The sequence below is a fragment of the Myxocyprinus asiaticus genome, chromosome 37, assembly GCF_019703515.2.
Source record: "Myxocyprinus asiaticus isolate MX2 ecotype Aquarium Trade chromosome 37, UBuf_Myxa_2, whole genome shotgun sequence".
Taxonomy (NCBI): domain Eukaryota; kingdom Metazoa; phylum Chordata; class Actinopteri; order Cypriniformes; family Catostomidae; genus Myxocyprinus; species Myxocyprinus asiaticus.
In genome coordinates this window covers 36,066,074-36,089,468 of record NC_059380.1, presented here as the reverse complement: position 1 = coordinate 36,089,468, position 23,395 = coordinate 36,066,074, and the positions used below count along the sequence as shown (strand labels likewise).

Genomic DNA, 23,395 nt, shown 5'->3' with positions numbered 1-23,395 from the left:
ATTTTATAAAAAATAATAATAATAATAAATAAAAAAATGTGTATATTAAAATATTTATTTAAATCCTAAAAATAATGTCCTTTTTACGCAAAGTACAATTTATAATTGATTTCTTTTGATTTTGTGGGTGAAATATGACCTGGACATGGTTTAGCAAGGTTTCACAAGATTCACCCAGCATTTACATTTTACCGGTGGGTTCTAACAACCTCACGTAACAGAAACTATTGCACTAATTGCACTATTTTGAACTTTGTTCATAAACTGTAAGCGATTATAATTAATGTGGTCCGATGTGACAGTCTGTGAGAGCATTTTTAACATGTCCTACTTTTTTGCATCAGCGAATTTAAGATGTGATTTCTGAGTGCATTCCAAGGAGAGAAGTGAGTGGTTGCTGTGGCAACAGATGACATACATCCAAATAAACACAAGCAATATGATAAGAATGACCCTTGATAGTAGCAGACTTCCAATGCAGAAAATCATACAGTGATCATTTTGGAGATTATAGAACGTCAAAGCTATGCAAACACTGATGGATGGGCAAATAAATAAATAAAAAATCAAAAGGATGAGAACCTTACCTGGTTGCCATGGAAACGTACCTTCTCCTCACTTCAATAACTGCTGAGCCGGGAGGATTCCAGAGTCTGCAGCGAAAGACTGGGGGAATAAAGAGAAAGAAATCTGTTTTCCAAGAACAAGAATAAAGGAAAAGACCTACACAGTCACAAGTGATGTGATGTGTGCTTTCAAATGCTTTCATGTGGTTTTAAGTGATTAAGCTTCTAAACAACATGCACTGCATTGCCTGTGATGGAATACAAGATGCCTTCCATTCATGTTATTCAGGAGACTGAATGTCAAGTAGCCTACACTGTTATATACATTATTTTCCATCACAACAGAAATTGTAATTATGATTATTCTAACTTTATTAGAATATAGACATAAAAGATGAAATATTTACATTGCATGCATATTAATATTATAGATAATAATGTGTGAATACAAATAATAGTATGTATTAAAGTAATGTACTATTACTATCATTATATTTGTAATAATATTAAAGATTTCAGTGCAAGCCAGCTAAAATTAATACTTGTGGGGGGCATTTTTCATGCCTTTTTCTATTCTCTCATTTATTTAATCTGCATGTTCTTTTATATAAGCCTGATTTCAAAAGAAACAACAACAAAAAGTTATTTTGCACTCAAACTGGGACATGTTACATATCGTAAGGGCCTCTTTTTGTTTCCGAGCCATGCTTTTCAACCTATCCGCAAACGAGGGGGAGGGTAATTGCTTTGGGCGGACTAGTTTTGATGGACAACCGCAACGTCCAATCCCAGATCACATCATCTTTCAAACTGACCAATAGCGTCACTCTCTGGGCAAATCTTGCCGCTGAGACAGAAAAATGGGAGGAGTTTTTACCCAATCCCCGCCTACTTGCCCAATAGTTAGGTTGCGCAAAGGCTGCAGTTTCAGTTTGTTTCATTCACCATTTTGAGTAGCTGAAGGTAAAATTTAAACTAAAAAACATTCGTAGAGCACGAGCACTTCCCGTATTTTTTTAATTCCTACCACTGGGAGAGGGCGTTGTTTTCGCGACGTCACCAATATCTTCCCTTGTATTTTAAAAGACCACATTTTATTTGCATTTCCCCTGCTTTTTCTTTTGCTCTCTTACAATTTTAACCTCTACAGTATTCCTGCAAAATGGCAAGACCAGTGAGGTACGTGGGTTTACATTCTTCCTGCTTTCGCGCTGCGTTGCATGCACACTAGAGCTACTAGGCTTCACGCATGTGCTGTGCATGCTTAGATATGGGATACAATAGCTTTATTTCTTAGCTTTTTGTTGTCGTTTGTGGATGCATGTTGCTTTCGTTGTCTTTCCCATTGGCGAGGGCTACCTATGTCTTTTTTTCTTTTATTTAAATGGCTGTAATGTGCACGTTTCCAATGTGCATCAGCCAGGATTCTGCTGTGATCTTTCTCATGCATCACACACATATGTCAAAGAATATATATATATATTGATTGTTTGAGAATAACCAAAAGGCTTCACATGTTAGCCACTGAGAATATGGCCTCCCATTCATCCTCGCCAATGCTTTAGGAGGGGTCATAAAATCCCACACTGGAGGCGCTCATTGGCCCATACAAGTGATTTTGCATCGTTTAATACCGATCCAGACAGGCAAATATATTCGCACATCCCACAACACACCTTCTGATGGTGCGGAAATAAAATACTGCGACATTTGTTTGTTTATCTTTCAGGGAAACGCATATTTTTTAGGTAGCGTTAAATTAACACGACGCATGTGACGTTGGAAGGGGGCGGGGTAGGACGAAGCGACCACACCCCCGGTTTAAAGTGTAAATCAAATTTGGCGCACGTTTTGACATAAATTAAATTAACAGACCAGTATGTGATATTTGGGTTATATTTTGGTTACAGGAATCACTGAGGGTTGAACATAAAGCGATATAATGTGTGAATATGGTCGCGGGCCTTCGTCATGTATTGACTGTACAGAGAAATGTGGCACGCGGCCCTTATGATCAATCACCATGGAAACCGTAGAGTTAGTTGAATTATATACTACATTTATTTGTTACTTTATTTAAACTGTTATAATTTGGTAGCAATAACAAATGTTACATTACTAATTTAAATAAATAAATGGTCAGAAAGATTATGAAACTATGGCTTATATTTGTAAGGGGCAAGGCGCATTGTTCCTTCCCATAAGTACTAGGTTGTTAATAATCTAAAATTAACCCTTTTGCGTCAATTAAAAAAAAAGTTACTCAGAGGTCCTTAGAGGACAGAAATGTCCGCGTCAAAAACTGCCATAATAATACTATATATTGATATTATTTTCCACTTTCAATGAGTACATTTTTTTAACCAACATCAGTCTTGATCATAATTACCAAATATTCATCCATTTTCAGGATTTTAACACTTTAAATGCCAGTTTGTTTATATAATGCACACCACACACAAAAATTTATTATTTTCCATATGCTAAATGCTAAGGGGATTTTTTTTGTTTTTGTTTTTTGATTATCACAGTTTGGTATATGTCAGTGATTAGCAACAACATTGATTTTGATGCATTATTATTTTTTGTGCAGTGTCAGATAAACACTCAGGTCCTTAGAGGACAAAAATGTCTGCGTTAAAAAACTGCCATAAAAATAGTATGCAAATACTATTATATAATATAATAATAGTATATTAATATGTATTCATATATAATTTTTCACTTTCTCTGATCTAGATTTTTTAATCAACATCAGTCCGGATCATAACTACCAAATATTCATTCATTTTCAGGATTTTAACCCTTTAAATGCTAGTTTGTTTACATAATGCCACTGTTGTTTTTTTACACACAAATTTCTCAATACACACATGCAAAACACACTCTGACATCCATACCAACACACCCACACAATTTTAGCTGCATCATTTATTCAGTTGTCCTGCAGTGCTCTATAATACAGCAAATAGTAAATAGGAAAAAAGCATGTATTTGCTCCATAGGCTAAACATGAGAAAAATGGTGCCATCTGGTGGAAAATATAAAATAAAATAAAAATATTTGAAGCCAGGGCTTCAAATTCACGATTTTATGCTTTAATGGCACTGGGATCAAATATTGCTGTTTTAATGGGTTTCAATGGGGACATTTTTGTCCTTGAGGTCCTGAGTGTAACTATTTTGTGTACACAGTGTATTATAGATGTATTATAGGAACTGAGGTTAAAATATCAAAATTTCCCCAAAAATACACACCTTTGGCAAAATGTATGCCGTTGGCATCAACACAGCCAAAATGATCGAAAAAAACAAAAATGTCCCGAAGGTCGCACAAGGGTTAAAAAAAGTCTAATTTTTCTTTGCACACAGTAGTTTATCTTGACCATACCATTTTCTTATAGGCCACCAGTTACCATGGAACAAATATTACCATTGTACTATAAATACCATTGCCAGTTAACAAAATACAATGGTACTACCATGCTTTTTGAGCATATATTGATGTACGTAAGGTATTGTAAGTACCCAGGATATATCGAAGCATCATTGTATTACCATCTTATACCATCTCAATACTTTTTTGTAAAGGTTAACTGTGTTTACCATGGTTACACTTCTTAATGCTTCATTATTTTTATGTTCTCTAACACGTTTGATTTTTTTGTTTTTGATTGAAGACTAAGTGTTGTAGTTTATATCCTCAAAAAGTCCAACTTGTGATCCTTCTAATTTCTTAAAGTAGCTTGTGGTTTTTCACGCATCATTCTAGCCAGAGTGGTTAAATAGGACAAGACTGCTGTATTAATGAAACTCTCATTGAAGTGCTTATTGAAGAACTGTTTAACAACCATTAATTCAAGTAAACATAATGAAGCGAGATGTGTTAAATGAGCTTTCGTTTCCTGAAGAAACGCCGACCGTCTTCTGATGTTCTTTAAGCTCTTGAAACACAAATCAACATCACAAGCACAACTGCATCACAAATGTAATGTTTGACACTGTTGTTACATTGTTTTGTCTCTCTTACAGAAACAGAAAGGTGGTGAATTACTCCCAGTTTAACGAATCTGACGATGCAGGTAAAACTCAGCAGTTAGAAACATTTAAATATGTGTCAATACGTCTTGCAAGTTCGTTTAATTTTCGGTAACATTTCCATTTCAGAAATGCACACACTGGGTGTTATTCATGAGACACAAGCAGAATAAATTGTGTAAATTGTCCTATTAAAATCAATGGGACAATTTACCAGGGTTTCTACGGTCATGGAAAACCTGGAAATGACCAGTCATTTTTAAAGTGTAGTGATGTCCCAATTGTGAGTGAATTGTTCTTTAGAGTCAGTTCTATTCAACTTATTAGTCAAAACAGTTCACAAATGGGTCTAAGTGATTCATTTGCAGGTTGTTCTGGATCAGAATGATTTAAGAAAAAATAAAAACTACAGTAATCACAAATGCCTGCAAGAGTCATGGAAATTCATTGGTCTAAAGGTGTGTGAACCCCGATTTCGGCAAGAATGGCATTATTGATGATTAGCACGCAAATTCTGCTGTCATTTCATAAATAAGACCCATTGGGTGAATCTCTCGAAAGACTATCAAGAGCAAGTTTGGTTTATTTTTCTCCTGCAGATTCACAAATCACATTCCCATTACTGTAATGCAATAAGTAACCAGACCAAGTACAAATAAGGGAGGATACATCATAGTAGTATTTGTTGTACTGATGTTAACTGATATTGTGTCTGGATGAAAAAGCATGTTTTACAGTAATGAGAGACATTTTTTGCATTATGGTGATGATAATTTCAGGAGATAATGTGCTAAATTGACAAATGTCTCAATGGGAAAAATCTTAAAGGAATAGTTCACCCAAAAATGAATATTCTCTCATCAGTTACTCACCCTCATGCCATCCCAGATGTGACTTACTTTCTTCTGCAGAACACACACAAAGATTTTTAGAAGAATATCTCAGCAGGTCCTCACAATGCAAGTGAATTGTGACCAGAACTTTGAAGCTTCAAAAAGCATATATTGGCAGCATAAATGTAATCCATTCGACTCCAATGGTTAAATCCAAATATTTAGAAGTGATATGATAGGTCTGGGTGAGAAACAGATACATTTTTAAGTCCTTTTATTCTATAAATCTCCACTTTCAAACAGCCCTCACCAGAGGACAGAGTTCTTTTTTCTTTTTTTTGCCGATTCGTTGTGCTTATCACCACCTACTGGGCAGGAGAAAGAAAAGAAAGAAGGGAGGGATTAAAGAAAGAGAAAAATTAATGAATCATATCTGCACAACAGCACAGTAGGTGGCGATGTGCAGGAATAATGAGAATCGCCAAAAAACAAAAGAAGAAGAACTCAGTCCTTTGGTGAAGCCCAGGAGGGCTGGTCGGGAGCGGAGATTGATAGTAAAAAAGGACTTGAATATTGACTAGTTTCTCACCCATGCCTATTGTATCTCTTTTGAAACATTCTGCTTAAAGGTATAGTTATATATATTCTCCTCCCTGCCCAGTAGGTGGCGATAAGCACGAAGAATGCGAATCAGCAAAAACAAAAGAAAAGGATTGTGACATTGGATATTGATAGTAAAAAAAAAAGGACTTAAATATTTATCTGTTTCTCACCCAAATCTATCATAGTGCTTCAGAAGATATAGATTTAGCCACTGGAGTCATATGCATTACTTTACTGCTGCCTTTATGTGCTTTTGGAGCTTCAAAGTTTTGGTCACAATTCACTTGCATTGTATTGACTTAACTGGGATGGTATGAGGGTGAGTACATGATGAATTCTAATTTTTGGTTGAACTATTCCTTTACTGGTCCAATATAGGCTTCATTTTCATTATGCAAAATAATCATCTTTTGATTTTAGGCTTATTAATGAGAGATTTCAGAGAAAGATTCACCCTATTATTACATTTTACAGGTCAACTTGGTGACCTTTCATAGACTGTTTTGTTTGAAGATACTCTGATTGTGCAGTTTTGTATTTCATTGTTTGGTCCATCTCGTTTCTGTCTCTAGATGAGGACTATGGGAAAGACAGGGAAACTGTAAAGAAGGTCCGTGCTCCCCCTCGTGAAGTCAAGCACAAGAAGCCCAAGAACTCAAAGGATGACAGGCAAGAATCCCTTCAATTTCAGAACTGTGGTGTAAAACTTTATATTTATATGATATATTATAAATATATAGGAAGTAATGCATTTTATATGATTTAATTTAGATTAAATGGTGTATGGATTAATCCCATAAAAACATATTTAGGTTATACTTTAGCCAGTTTCTCCCCCAGATTTTTTTTTGGGGTGGGGGGTGTAATGAGATTTGGGTCACAATGCAAAAAAAAAACAACTTAATTCTACTAAAAAAATAGGCTTAATTTACTTTCATAGAAAAGACAGAAATAATAAATGATTTGTTCTTAAAGGAATCGTTCACCCAAAAATGAAATGCTCCCATCATTCACTCGCCCTCATGCCATCCCAGATGTATATTCTGTTCTTTTGCAGAACACAAAGATTTTTAGAAGAATATCTCCGCTCTGTAGGTCCATTCAGTGTAAGTGAATGGTGACCAAAGCTATGAAGCTCCAAAAAGCACATAAAGGCAGCATAAAATTAAACCATAAGACTCCAGTGGTTTAATCCATGTCTTCTGAAGAGATCCAATTTTGGGTCAGAACAGACCAAAATGTAACTCCTTTTTCACTTTACATCTTGACATCAGCGGTCACCTTGGCGATCATGATTATAAGCTCGATTACACTACCTATAGTGCCATCTACTGCTCTGCACATGCGTCAGGCACTAGGAAGTGTAATCGAGCTTGAAGTCATGATCGTGCCGAGAGACTGCAATGGCAAGATTTACAGTGAAAAAGGAGATACATTTTGGTCTGTTCTCACCCGAAACCGATTAGATCGCTTCAGAAGACATGGATTAAACTACTGCAGTCTTATGGATTACATTTATGTTGTCTTTATGTGATTTTTGTAGCTTCAAAGTTTTGGCCACCATTCACTTCCATTATGAGGAGCTGAGATATTCTTCTAAAAATCTTTATTTGTGTTCTGCAGAAGAAAGAAATTCTGACACATCTGAGATGACATGAGGGTGAATAAATGAGAGAATTTTCATTTTTGGGTGAACTATCACCTAAAGCTAATTTAATTTCTTGTTTCTTTCTTTTATTAAAGGGGTGAAATATCACCCGGACATGTTCTTGACAGGTTTCATGAGATTTCACCCATATGTGTTTGTGGCTCAAGGATTAGTTCATCTTTTTGAGATACATTTCCTTCTTATGACCCACATACGTGTTGGTGGTTAACTAGGAAATAAATCTCATGCACAATGGTGTTCTTTTGACTAGATCAATCTGACATTTCTGATGGCCTACAATTGAGTCTACCTCTTGTTTTGCAGTGAGGATTCAGATGACAAACTCTCCAAATCCAAAAATGATTCTGCAGGTAACTGTGACTGTTTCATTGAAATCTGACTCATAAAGATGCATAAAAGATGATTCAGTTCTAATGTTATGTTGTCTAGTAGATGACTTGGGTAGTGATGAAGACAACAACTTTGGAAAGGAGGAAGAGGATGAAGATGGAGGAAGTGACTATGATGATAAAAAGGGCAAAAAGGCAAAGAAAGCAAAGGTGGAGAAGCCGGGCAAACGGTCACTGAAGAGGAAACGAGGTGGAGGTAAGCAACAACAAAAAATTGTCACCCTGACTTTTGACCATCAACATTAAAGGGAAAAATCTGTCACCGTTTACTCGCCCTCATGTTGTTCCAAACCCTTATCTTTCTTGCTTTTTGTAACACAGAAGGAGATATTAAAGCAATATTTAACTAGCAAATGAAAATTCGCTCATCATTTACTCACCCTCATGTCGTTTAATATGTGTATGACTTTTCTTCGGCTGAACACAAACGAAGATTTTTAGAAAAAAATATCTGTAGGTCCACACATTGCAATTGAATGGTGGCCAGAACTTTGAAGCACATAAAGGCAGCATAAAAGTAATCATGAGACTCTAGTGGTTAAATCCATGTCTTCAGAAGTGATATGATAGGTGTGGATGAGAAACAGATCAACATTTAAGTCCTTTTTTACTATCAATCCCCACTTTCATATTCTTCTTTTTTCGTTTTTGGTGATTCACATTCTTCATGCATATCGCCACCTACTGGGCAGGGAGAATTTATAGAACTATCCTTTCAAGCCAGATGTTAGTCTGTCATAATTTCTGTTCATTGTATGGAAAAAGGATGCAATGAAAGTGAATAGTGACTGAGACAATCATTCTGGCTAACATCTCCTTTTGTTTTCTTTTGAAGAAGAAAGTCATACGGGTTTAGCTAACTGTTCGGGTGCATGTTGTTGAAATTGTATGTGTTTGACATTTTCTCTGCAGATGACAGTGATGATGATAAAGAAGTGAGCAGGAAACCTAGACAGGTGAGGCAGGCTGCATCGAAGGCTGTGTCCAAACAGAGAGAAATCCTGCTGGGAGATGGAGGCAGTGAGGATGAGGAAAAAGATGAGGAAGAACAGCCGTTCATGGACCGTAAGTGTGCAGCTTTAACTGTAAACATGTATAAAAAAAATAAAATCCTAGCAACTTGGACTGGGTATTGATACAGATTTCGATTCCAGCTCATATGGGTATATTTAAATTATAATGTCCGTTTTGCTTACATAGAAAATAAATTCTCTCTCAGCTAATGCTGGGGGACCTTCTAACTCGGTACATTATGAAAATATTAATCTTTACATTTTTATTTTAGCATTATTTTTTCATCATTTTGCTCACATCTTAGCGTTTTAAAAATGTACATATTCCATGTATTCCATATTGCAGACTATATTTTAGATGTTTATTGTTTACATGTGTAATTTTTACTATTTAAAAGTATTTACTAAAACTGAATTAATTATAACATTTTAACTAATTAAAGTTTTTAAACCAAGTTTTCTGTGGTTAATCATGGTACATGGTACATTTACATATAATCATATATTTACTTTATTTTTTGTCTTAACGAACTTGCAAGAAATTGGTTAATAATCGTTTATATTCATTTAAATATAAACATGTTAAAATGTTTTTTTTTTTGTTTTGTTTTTGTTTTTTTTTTTGTGGCGGACAGTGTTAGACATTTTTACTGGCATAAATCTTTGAATTAAGTATACTGTAATATATGTGTATATCCCATAATATCAGTGGACATGCAATAATTAAAAGTTGGGCAAAATCTTCTGCTGTTTTCCAGTGGACTTTTTTTAATAATAAAATCAAATGAGCAGATTCATTTCATATCAAAATGTATTGGCAAGAGAAACTTCAGTGTGCATTGCCAATGCATTACTAGATACATACAGATATAAAACATATTGAATGCTTAAGTTTAATTTGCTGAAGCTTAAAATCTTAAAACTATTATTTTCTCTGGCTGCTGTTCAGTCTCTATCATGCACACGCTGAGTCTCTCGCGCACAGTTTCACTTTTGACAGTGGTTCAGATGAAAGTGAGTGAGCTTTTTAGGGTGATGCGTAGAGTTATGGCAGCTTGTCTATCTCTCCCATGCCTGGTTCACTGCTTGCGGGTGAAGTCTCCATTCTCTGTACAGTAAATCCGCTCCTGTGTTTATTATGCCCGGGACATGCGTCACATGTAATAAGCGTGCACTGCTCTACACATCAGTATCTGTGCTAGAATGTGCTGTCGAGTCAAGCATGTACCTCCTGGAAATGTGTGTATATATCAATTTTAGCCACAGGTACAGGGGAAAACATTAGTAAAGTTTCAGAAAGTGAAAAAAAAAAAAATGGATACTGCATTAATTGTTAATTTACTTTTACACGTTAAACATCAACTATTAAACGCATGAATGAACATGTTACATTTTCCAGCCCTAGCATTTACATTGATTTGTTGAGCACATGCTAAAACGGTACTGTTTCTTCGAGAATAGCGGCAGTTCAGCGAGTCTCTCATGGTGAGTGAAATCTGAACATTTACCAGCCAGGGGCTAATGACAGACATTTTTAGTCGCATAGCGCAAAATGTTTGTTCACATGCTAAAGACCCCTTTAGATGAGAAGCACACACATCTGAAGCTATTTTATTTAATGTAATCCACTAAAACAACAGACAATTTTTCTCTAAATGTTGCGTTTGTGTTTAGATTAAATTTCACCTACATCTGGGAGAAACAGGGCACCGGTTTGGTTCGCACTTTCTTTGTCTTTTATAACTTTGTTGCGCTGTAATATCATGCAGTAACACACTGACATAGTGATTGATGTGTGTCGCCATGAAATCAGAGACCCTTGAAATCCGAACACAAGTACTGCTCCACAAATCCTTTTTTTAATAATAACTGATTCAAAATCATGTCTTGAAGCATTGGAGGCTACTAAAACTGATCACCCAACAGTCGTGAAGATTTTAATCAAACTGTCATCTCTTGAAGCAAAGAGTTTTAATATTATTTTCTGCTGGGTACCTAGACACTCAGGAATCTCTGGTAATGAACAAGCATACAGAGCTGCCAGAGAAGCACTATCTACTGAACCAGTAAAATGCCCTATACCTTCCACAGATCTGAAACCAACTCTGAATGTATATATCAAAAACAAATGGCAGTCGGAGTGGGATCAATGTTTAAACAACAAATTATGGGAAATAAATCTTGTTGTTGGAACAGGATGTGTTCCCTTTTAATAATCGCTGGGATCAAGTCATTTACACACGATGCCGGATAGGACATACAAGACTCGCACACCAATTTTTACTATCAGGAGAAAATTCACCAAAGTGCTCATCTTGTCATAACCCACTATCCATTAAACATATTTTACTGGACTGTCATACCTCTACACATCTGAGGAACCTGTATTATTCAGTTGATACTTTTCAAAAGGTTTTTAATCAAGTGTATCCAAATTTAGTTTTACGGTTTTTAGGAAAAATGAATCTTAAACACCTTATTTAACTCTATATTTTTAAATAACTAAACCTGGCATGACGTAAAAAATGAAAGAAACAAACAAACATCCGAACACAAGTGGTCACAGGGATGCATTTAAGTGATGGGTGTAAACAGTGATGTTTCTCGCCTGACCACATGTGATCGGATCACCCAAGATGCATCTTAATACCAGGTGTAAATTGTAGAGGGTTGACTAAAAGAGTGATCTTGGGATTTAAGAATCAATCCCGAAAAAATCATTCAAATGAAGATCACTATGCATCTGAAATCGATATTTTTACCCAGCCCTATTAGCAACACCCTGACAACCACCCACAACATCTCAACACCTTTTGCATGGGCAAAGAACCAATCACATTTTCTTCAGGAAACGGTAATATCTACCACTTTCTCTGTTGCAGAAGAATCAGGCAGCGATGAAGACTTTATGGTCGATGACGATGATGACAGTGACTACGGACGCTCCAAAAAGAAAGGCAAAAAAGTTATTCAAAAAGGAAGGAAAGTGGAGAAGAAAGAAAAGAAGTCTCCTAAACCCCGGCTAAAGGCCACAGGTAGCCACTGGCACTTTTAAGATAAGGAGTTACAGTGTCCCCAAAAAGTTATTGAACACTTAAAAGAGCACTCAGTAATTGTTTCCCCATTAAAAAAAGTTTTACTCCTAAAGAAATGAATTGTAATTTTGAAACATATAAAATTATGACCACTCACATGAGATGAGGACTGTAGTCATATCAGTAACCTTATAAAAGTGGTTTTATATGGTGGCTCTCATGGTGGCTGCCGTTTTAGAATCACATGACCAGCTGAATACTACTTGCTTAATCTCAGTAACCGTCTTGTTATTGGACACTTTCACTCTTGGATTAAATTAATCATGGTTGATTGTGAATAGTGAATTTCTACAATGGCATCTGTAACTGAAACTATTGATTTTGAATGATGCTGCATCCACACCACAAGGTGTCACTGTAAGTCCAAGATGACGCCAACAAAAAGTTACTGAGTGCAACTTTAAGTCACACTTAAAATGTCTGGATGTCATTGCATTGGAAAACAACGTACTTAACCTAGCAGCTCTGCAAACAAATGATTCTGGAACTTTTCTCAAAACTTCACTTTTCTGAGCCATTTTTGCATTAAAGGAATATTCCGGGTTGAATACAAGTTAAGCTCAATCGACAGCATTTGTGGCATAATATTGATTACCACAAAAAATATGTATGTATTTTGACTTGACCCTTCTTTTCTTTAAAAAACACAAAAATCAGGGTTACAGTGAGGTTATTGGCAGGGATGTAAACTACACACCTTTTGGCTAAAGTCACCTTTTTTTTAAGCTGATTTGCCCAAATTGCATGGAACAATTTTCTGCATTTTACTTACTAAAATAGTTTGAGACGGGTACTTTTAAGTGTAAAAACTTAAAGCTTTAAATATAACAAGCAAATCAACTGAAAATATACCCCTGGAACACCTGTAATAACTTTCTCACCTTTTTTACATCTCATGAGTTGCATCCCTGGTGTGAATAATTACTTTTATTTCATTATGTTGCTCACAACAACAAAAAAAATGTATGGCTTTAGAATATTTAATTGGAATATAGTGCATGAGTCTTATAGACTACTTTTATGGTATATGAAGAAAAAAAAAATCTAAATTTTCATTCTGTGGAAAAGAGCGTTGAAATTGTGCAAATATCTCCTTTTGTGTTCCACGGCTGAAAGTCATACGTGGTTAAAACGACTGTATAAGAATGGTTCAAATATTTTAATAGCCCAAAAATGAAAATTTTCTCATCATTTACTCACCCTGATGCCATTCCAGATGTGTGTGACTTTCTTCAGCTGAACACAAGATTTTTAGAAGAATATTTCAGCTCTGTAGCTCCATACAATGTAAGTGAATGGTGACCAAACTTTGAAGCTCCAAAAAGCACATAAAGGCATCATAAAAGTAATCCATTCGACTTCAGTGGTTTAATCAGTGTCTACAGTAGTGATCCAGTAAGTTTTGGGTGAGAACAGACCAAAATATTAATCATTTTTCACTTTACATTTTGCCATTGCAGTCTCTAGACACGATGATGAGTTCAAGCTTGATTCCGCTTTCAAGTGCTTGACGCATGCACAGAGCGCTAGATGGCGCTAGGAAGTGTAATCTATCTTGCAATCATGATCATCAAGGAGACTGCTAATCTCACGATTTATAGTGAAAAAGGAGCTATATATTTTGGTCTGTTCTCATTCAAAACCGATTGGATAACTTCAGTAGACATGGATTAAACCACTGGAGTTTTATGGATCAGTTTTATGCTGCCTTTATGCTTTTTTTTGAGCTTCAAAGTTTTGGTCACCATTCACGTGCATTGTATAGACCAACAGAGTTGAAAAATTCTATAAAAAAAAAAATCTTCATTTGTGTTCTGCAAAAGAAAGTCATACACATCTGGGATGGCATGAGGGTGAGTAAATGATGATAATTTTTATCTTTGGTTGAAATATTTTTGAAACTTTACACTTTTGTTTGACAAATTTTACTTCAGTTTTATGTAAAAGCCTTGCACAGATCCACTATATCAATAGTAGTACAGTCTTTTAAACAGCCTTGCATATTTGTTTGTTTGTTTGTCAGTGAACCCCAGCCCTGCAAAAGGTAAAGGGAAAGGTCGCCCCAGTGCAGCTAAAGCGCTGGAGAAATCCTCGCCCAAAGATGACGAAGAACCCGAGAGCCCTCTGGAAGATGAGGAAGAAGATGAGATGGAGAAGAAAGAGTCTCCTCCCAAAAAGACAAAGGAAGACGCCCCTGAGGATGAGGAAGATGAAGAGGAAGAAGATGGCTCAGAAGAGGAGGCTCCATCTGGGGAAGATTAGCCATGTTATTAATGACTTCCCCTGCTTCTCTTTCCCTTTACACTATTTCCTATTTTGTTTTTTTTTTTTATTCCAAGGTTTGTTTGTTTTTGTTTCTTTTAGTGTTTGTTGTGGCCTGGCACAATGGTTTGAACGTTTTTTTTTCTCCTTGCCTATAATTTCCATATCGCAAAGGACATTTTCCCAGAACTTGTGAGCATATATATCTCTATATATTATTGAGTAAAATGTGTCTGAGTCTGTTTATTTATGGGTATGAAATCCCAAGGGAAGCCCGATTTTCCAACCAGTAGGTTAGGCGCTCACCCAGGGAAATAACATGATAGTTTTCTTTGAAAAACTTTGTCAGCCTTTGCGCAAAAGCTCATATTTTTTTTTTATGACATGTATAAAGCTTAAAGTTCACTCTGTCATGTTGTGACCAATCATTGGGCTGGAAACACGAATTTGTGTTTGAATTGTTCGTGAAACCATTTTTAAGTAATTCGTTGCTGTCAATTCAATGTGGCAATTACAGAACAATGCATCTCATTCATGAAACTCAAGCAGAGCAAATATCTGTGTAAATCTTTCATAATGCCGTTCTTGCATAAATTGCATAAAATCATTTTCTGTGTAAATTGTTCGTAAAACCGTCAATTTTGCGTAACCGTGGATTTACGAACAATTTGCGCAGAGATTCGTTTTGCTTATGTTTTATGAACCAGGCCCATTGTTACATAAAATGTCGTATTCAATTTGTTCATCAAACCATTCTTATGTATAAAAAATAATAATAATATTTTGGAACCTTATTATGAACTATTTCTACAGAATTTTTTTCATGCATGATGCCCAATGAGTTTGCTGTGTCGTGACTTCTCTAGAAAGACATTTGTTAGACAATTTTTTTTTTTTTTTTTCTGTTATTAGTGGCCAGGGTGCTCTCTTATCCCAGTACTCAAGTCATTTTGTATTTATTCAATATGCGCTACTAGCTTTTTATTTTTATTTTTTAAACGCAGATCAACCGCCGAAGATGGAAAAACGCATCTACACCAAGAACTAAATTCATGTTTGGAGAATTACTTTCACCATATTATCATATTTTATTTTATTTTTCCCAAAGGTTTGGTTTTTATTTCTGGAAATGAAAGGTAAAACTTTTTAATTTTACCTTTTAAAGAAACTCGATTTGTGAAGTTTGAACTGTACCATTATGCATTTTGACGTTTCATAGGAATATTCCAGGTTCAGAACAAGTTTAGCTTGTGGCATGCTGTAGATTACCACAAAATGATTTGAATCTGAAACTCAGTTTGTTAAAATATGCATCAATAGTTAGCACCTATAAGTCAGTGGGGCAAGCGCACAACGGTTGCCCCATAAACTTCCATTGTAAGTGTTCGAACACACTTTGGTTTTTACAAACTGAGCTATGAATCAAAATAGTTTTTGGTGTTAATCAACACCATGCCGCAGATACCCTTGATAAAGCTTAACTTGTGTTAAACCCAGAAATGTTCTTTTAGGAATTTAGATTTGTTTGCAATTGTATTGCATTTTTCTTTGTCCACTAGATAATCTCGTATAAAGGCTGCAGTACGAATGCTTTCATCTCTTTTGTCAGAGAAGGCCTGAATGAGCGTGCTGAACCCGGTCCTTTAAACAGTTGATCGTACCGTCAGGAAATGTGAATCTAATCTGAAGTCGTGCACATTGTTGCTGCCCTACAAAGACTTTTTTTTTTTATATATATATATATAAAGTTAAACGTTACAAACCAGTGCTAGCTTTAACACATACCTAATTTGTCCGGAGATTGTATTGCAGAATGTCGGGGAAGGTCTTTCATTTAGCAAATTACGTAAATATTGTCGCTATGTACGCCCCGGATCAATTGTATTTGTCAGGACAGAGGCATATTTGCACTGTGACGATGGAGAAGAACTGTACTATTCATACCTTATGTGTGTTTGCTCGTAAAATATATTTCTGTTGCTGCTTGTTTTTTAGTTTCAGACACATATATGATGTATATCCCATGATGCATTAAAGGGGCTTTTCTGTCTGCAGTGCATAAATTGCATCCTGATATGGTTCGATCTTTCTGCCAGGCATCTCTGAATATTTTCCACTCGTGCTGTCTAAATTGGTTTTTAACCTTGCAGTCCAAAAACACGTATGAATGTTTTGTCTTTTGTGCTTTTACATTTGATTTTAAATTGGTTTCTTCTTTTTTTTTTTTCCCTCCTCAGATTTTTTTGTAATGTTTGTTTTTTTAAGAAAAGAAATAAAATGTATCTTCATTTTAATGACAAACTTTGTATGTCTTTTTCTGCGAAAGACTGTGCCTAGAACTCCATCTTTGTTATGTCTTACCTTTAAGCTCTTATGGTGAGATTGCATCATTTTTCACAGCTGGTAATTCCAATAAATCAGTAATCAAATATGATACCATAACTATTTGTTTTTAATCAAATTGATGTTCCTGGTTACATATTAGTCAGTTTAGTGGTCATATACTGTAATTCCACATTTGAGAGAACTGTTTTAACATCATAAAGTGATGACATTATTGAATCACTTACTTACAAAGTTTTAGCAGGTGCTTCCTCAATAAGTACATGCTTGTCCGACTCATATTTGTTAACTGGAAAACAGGCTTTTGTCATACTTTTTCCATCTCTTTTATGAATTGCACTGTTCTTTTCATATTCAAGAAATTGATGCTCCTATAAAATGCTGTCCCAGATAGGCTCTGCATGCAATGATGTCGTATAATAGTAATAATAGGTTCTCTAGCAGATGCAGGCTTTTTTTTTTTTTTTTTTTAACACCATTCTACCTGATTGGTTGTGATTCTCACATTTAATTTATGCATTACCACAGTATATAAACAGTTGTTATTGTAGGCCTAGCATTCACACACCTGGTGTCACTGTTTTCACATTTCAAAACTGGCTTAGTGCAAGTCGGTGACTTAAATATTTTGTATATACAGTACCATTAAACTGATATTATACACCTTTCAAAAATGCACTATGGTAACCATAGTTTTTCAGCCAAAATAGAAATACGACAATTGTTGCTACTACAATAAAACTAAGGTAAATTGGTATAAGCCACATCATTCCTTCATTCATTAAAAATAAAAGGCTAATAATAATAAAAGATTAGGAACGCTTATTAAACGGTTTGAAGGAGATTCTATATCAACAACAACAATGGTCTGTTGTAGTCATATATAGTTGAAAATGAACTTATTTTAGGAAAAGACAGCTTCTTGCTGTCATGGTGTACTGAAAGCGAAAGTTTAGTAAATTGAAAAATATCTTTTTATATTAATGAATTAATAGGTTTGATCAGGGGCGTAGATTCCAGGGAGGATGGGGGGAAGGTAATATTTATTATTAAAAAAAATATTAATAATACAATTTGTGTGTGTGTGTATATATATACACTATATTGCCAAAAGTATTCGCTCACCCATCCAAAGAATTGAATTCAGGTGTTCCAATCACTTCCATGGCCACAGGTGTATAAAATGAAGCACCTAGGCATGCAGACTGCTTCTACAAACATTTGTGAAAGAATGGGCCGCTCTCAGGAGCTCAGTGAATTCCAGCGTGGTACTGTGATAGGATGCCACCTGTGTAACAAGTCCAGTCGTGAAATTTCCTCGCTACTAAATATTCCACAGTCAACTGTCAGTGGTATTAAAACAAAGTGGAAGCGATTGGGAATGACAGCAACTCAGCCACGAAGTGGTAGGCCACGTAAAATGACAGAGCGGGGTCAGCGGATGCTGAGGCGCATAGTGCGCGGAGTTCGCCAACTTTCTGCAGAGTCAATCGCTACAGACCTCCAAAGTTCATGTGGCCTTCAGATTAGCTCAAGAACAGTGCGTAGAGAGCTTCATGGAATGGGTTTCCATGGCCGAGCAGCTGCATCCAAGCCATACATCACCAAGTGCAATGCAAAGCGTCGGATGCAGTGGTGTAAAGCACGCCGCCACTGGACTCTAGAGCAGCGGAGACGCGTTCTCTGGAGTGACGAATCACGCTTCTCCATCTGGCAATCTGATGGACGAGTCTGGGTTTGGTGGTTGCCAGGAGAACGGTACTTGTCTGACTGCATTGTGCCAACTGTGAAGTTTGGTGGAGGGGGATTATGGTGTGGGGTTGTTTTTCAGGAGCTGGGCTTGGCCCCTTAGTTCCAGTGAAAGGAACTCTGAATGCTTCAGCATACCAAGAGATTTTGGACAATTCCATGCTCCCAACTTTGTGGGAACAGTTTGGGGATGGCCCCTTCCTGTTCCAACATGACTGCGCACCAGTGCACAAAGCAAGGTCCATAAAGACATGGATGAGCGAGTTTGGTGTGGAAGAACTTGACTGGCCTGCACAGAGTCCTGACCTCAACCCGATAGAGCACCTTTGGGATGAATTAGAGCGAAGACTGTGAGCCAGGCCTTCTCGTCCAACATCAGTGTCTGACCTCACAAATGCACTTCTGGAAGAATGGTCAAAAATTCCCATAAACACACTCCTAAACCTTGTGGAAAGCCTTCCCAGAAGAGTTGAAGCTGTTATAGCTGCAAAGGATGGGCCGACGTCATATTAAACCCTATGGATTAAGAATGGGATGTCACTTAAGTTCATATGCGTCTAAAGGCAGATGAGCGAATACTTTTGGCAATATAGTGTATATATATATATACAGTATCTATATATATACATATACAGGGTTGGGGAGTAATGGAATACATGTAACGGGATTACGCATTTAAAATACAAACTATAAGTAACTGTTTTCCACTACAGTTACAATTTAAATCATTGGTAATTAGAATACAGTAACATTCAAAAAGTATTTTGATTACTGAAGAGATTACTTTGCATTTTATTGTCATTTGTTTCATTTAATATTTAGTCCTTTCAGTTGGAAAACATTTATACACAAATGATGTGATCCAAAGTGCATTTGAACAGCGGTAAAACACTTTCTTATGATGTGTTACATTCATACGAGCAGACAGAGAAGTACATTTGAAGTAAGTTTGGAGCAGAAGAAATAGAAATAAACCTTGTGTAAATTGTCAGCTTTACGCTAAGCTAAAATGCTATTTCTAGCCATTTTACATGCACGTTACCAGGCACGATCATATTTTTTTATCAAGAAAATTCACGTTGGGTCATAATTTCTTTTTTTCTAGTAAGACCTTTGATATTAGGGCAAAAAACATATTTTTGATAATAATTTTTGTATTGTTTTCTTGTAAAAAAATATCTAAAAAATCATTCAAACAAGATCCATTAGATTTATCTTGTTTTAGAAACAACACAGCATAAGATATTTAGGTTTTTCAGAGAATGTATTTTTAATATGTGTGTTTTGTCTTACTATACTGGCAGAGTTTTTATAGTCAAAACAAGTGAAAAAATCTACCAGTGCTGAAGAAGTAATACAAAGTATTTAGAATATGTTACTGACTTTGAGTAATCTATCAGAATATGTTACAATATATATATATATATTTAAACATTATTAAACTCAGCGTAATACAGTTTATATTGTTTGTCATTGATTTTTTACTTTCAATATACTTTGTTACTGTATGTACTGTATGTTTTGTTTCATTAGCCAAGATATTTTTTCTAAATAAACTGTTATTAGATTGGTTCTAATAGCAAAAAGATCTCTAAGACTCGTGTAAACTTTCACTGAAACAAACACCTTCCAAATATAATTAAGTTTAAAGTGTTATTTTTCACATATGCATTTTTTTTTTTTTTTTATTCCATCCCAACCCACATGGGATAAATATGTAAATATATCACCACCACTTCCACAGTTCATTTTGTTTGGATGATAAGATTTTAATCAAATGTCTCAGCTACACTTCATTGATGCTTCATTGTTTGGTATTGTAATTTGAGAAAAGACCTATATATTTTGGAATGAGTTCTCGAAAGGAAATGTTCCACTTCTTCATTATTTGTCATTATTTCCCTGTTCTTATCCTTTGATAACCATATTTTCGCATAAAAGGTGAGCAGTTCACATGACATTTTGAGCAGTGATAGCAGAGTTGTGAAATTAGATTTTCCACAACATGTTTTTAATTCTTGTATAAATACTTTATAAGTTTACACCACTTGCTTACTGTAATTTTCCTTACCAGACTCAGTTTTGTTTGTTGTGTTTCCTATTATCATTAATTGTTATTCTACTTAGATTCTCATAGATTCTCTGTATCACATTAAAAGAATTGTCATGCAAATAATGTGCAAAAAATCTTATAAATCCTAAATATCAGTGTGGGGATTAGTCAAATAAAAATAGCGACACTAAAAACATAATTACGTAATTACAACTTAATTCAGTAGTGTAACAGTAGTTCAGCTATTTTCACAATAGCTTTTCCAGTAAGGAGCTATATTTTCAGACAAGTAAATGTTGAAGTGTCACAAAATGTTACATTTGTCACACTGTATTGTGAACGCAACAATGGAGCCAAGGGAGCAATCAAACACACTCACCTAACAGTCTCTCGCTCTCTCATGTTCTCTCTCATTTAGCGATGAATCTGTGACAGTTCATGTAAATAAACATGTTAAAATAAACGATTCCCTTACATTTCGCATTGGGAATTCTGATTCAATTTAGTGAGCCAGATCTTTTGAATGGTTAATGTAAAATAATTAATTGATTCACTTGAGCAGCACAGAGCCTTAAATGAATTGCCTTCTTTTCTGAAGCAACATATTTAGTGTATTGCTGCTGTTTATCAATATATTTTGATTCAGTTATATTAAATAAGATGTTTTCTAGTTTGTTAATGTATATTATGTACAAACTTATGTTCAATTTATCATGTCACTGATGACACAATGTTTAACTCTTACAAAAATTGACCATGGTTCCCTTTCAAGTCTGTCATTTCGATGTTGCGTCAGTAGCTGACGTTATGGAAAGCACCGCCCAAGAGTGACGATCTTTGATACACTTTAGAATCACGGCAATTTTATTGGCAGGTAGTGCTTCACTCCCAGCCCCCTATGTGCACATCTTCGTGAGCATAAAAGGCGGAGCATGGTGCTCATCTGATCAGAAATTTTTCCTTCAGGGTCGCAGTATCATCTTTCGTACTCCAAGCGGCCAAGACTTCACTTCACCGTTGATACTGCACAGCTTCAGTAAGTGGATTATTTTCTACTTCCCTGTTGTGCTTCAATGGAAATTGTATCTTTTTTCACTAAGCGTTTGAAATGCTAATGCCTTGTGATTGTGTTGTGTGTTTTACCGTAAAAGCACATAAAAGAGCCGTTTGCATCACGTCTTTTTCAAGATGGCATTTCGCAAATGTTTACACAAGCATGATAACGAAGCAATAAATCTGACAGGCACAAGTGCTGCTTTATAAGCGCTGCTTGTTGAAACCAATTGCGTTTTCTGTGAATACATGAAACTCAAGACGTTTGCTCTCGGCTTGCTTTCATTCTGAAGGAGGAGCTTCCGAGGAACCGCATAAGGGAGGTGAGTGAGGATGGGAAGAGCAAGGAGATTTGAGGAGAATTTGTCACCGGCCCAGCATTGCGTGCCTCCTCTCCTCCATATCAAGCGGCTTCTCCCATTCAGTGCAAGCGCTGTGGTTGCCTGCGCAGATCCCACACTGACAGTGCTCGCAAAGATTGATTGGGTTTATTGTGGGCACATGAAAACCGAAGCTGCTCCCCTCTCCTCCAGCCAGACTCCTTCTGTGGCTTTCAAGGGACCTCAAGAGGGAGGCGCGCAAGGACAGGATATAGAGCAAGGAGAGTTTAATGATGATTTGCCACCTCATTTTAATGGCATCCTCTCTGCCATAACAGTGCAAGATGCTCCGATTTTGCACTCAGAGGTACAATGCCTCCTCACCAAGATGTGATGAGTAATGTGCCAGTGTGCAGAAAGTCTTCTACATCCACTATAAAGAGACCTGTGCAGCCAATATTTAACTTCTTGAAGGGGCGTTTGTATGCAGGACTCACTCCATTCATGCTCAAAGAGTATGTCACTGTTGTAGCGACTGGCCACTACCTTCTTGGTGGTTTGGTCACACCCCTCAGGGCTCAGGTAGTTACCTTACAAGCTTTCTCTCCTCCTCCATTTGCATCTGACAAGGCACAGAAGCTGCACATGCTCTGCCCTGTGAGGGCACTCCGCATGTACATTGACTGTGCGAGTCAAACAAGGCTGACAGATCAGCTTTTTGTATGCTTTGGAGGTTACTCAAAAGGCCTAGCCATCTCCAAGCAAAGAATTTCTCACTGGGTTGTGGATGCCATTGCACATGCTTATGAATCGCAAGGCATTCAATGTCCTATGGGAGTTTAAGCTCATTCTACTAGGAACATGACCTCCTCCTGGGCGTGGTCTAAAGACATGTCCTTGGAAGACATCTGCCTGGTTACGGGCTGAGATTCCCCTAACACTTTTGCCAGGTTTAATAACTTGGAAGTCTCATCCTTCTCTTGCCATGCTCTTACTGCGAAGGAGGATTAATTCTTCAATGTTCACTACCATACTAGCAAGTGCATTGTTTTTTGACTATTGGTCTCTCGTGTCTTTTTAGCATTACTAGCAGCTAAACTAATGTTAATGTCCTACTACCCTTTTTGCTAGTGGCATTATGTTAACTGACAGTCATTGGAGGTCTTCCTCACCACTGGGTGAAAGGACATAATTTGCAGTGCTTCACTACCTGGTTTGGCTGGTGTCACTGCCACAATTCTACCTTACTGTATATGGTCACTTTTATCCTCCCCTTCCCTATTAGCAATACGAAGGGGAGGTTCTGTCAATGCCTTTAACTACCCTACTGGCTAGTAAGCATTGCTAATGTGTGGGGATCAGTAGCACACTGTGATGGTAAATGATTCCCATAGTGTCAGCAACTGACGC

At 36.4% G+C, this 23,395-nt stretch overlaps 1 protein-coding gene across 2 annotated transcripts; it reads left to right on the top strand.

The window, feature by feature from the left end:
- The first annotated feature begins 1,470 nt into the window (after window positions 1–1,470).
- On the top strand, window positions 1,471–16,901 carry LOC127427910 (nuclear ubiquitous casein and cyclin-dependent kinase substrate 1-like). Of its 2 annotated transcripts, none has more exons than XM_051675842.1 (8): window positions 1,471–1,745; window positions 4,598–4,647; window positions 6,612–6,708; window positions 8,012–8,058; window positions 8,138–8,293; window positions 9,010–9,162; window positions 11,993–12,145; window positions 14,229–16,901. In XM_051675842.1, the coding sequence occupies exons 1-8, from the start codon at window positions 1,729–1,731 to the stop codon at window positions 14,465–14,467; spliced, it is 912 nt and encodes a 303-aa protein (XP_051531802.1). In that variant the 5' UTR covers window positions 1,471–1,728; the 3' UTR covers window positions 14,468–16,901. The 2 variants fall into 2 exon arrangements, with proteins under 2 accessions (XP_051531802.1, XP_051531803.1); XM_051675843.1 differs by having other exon boundaries at window positions 1,472–1,745; window positions 8,141–8,293.
- The last annotated feature ends 6,494 nt before the right edge of the window (window positions 16,902–23,395 follow it).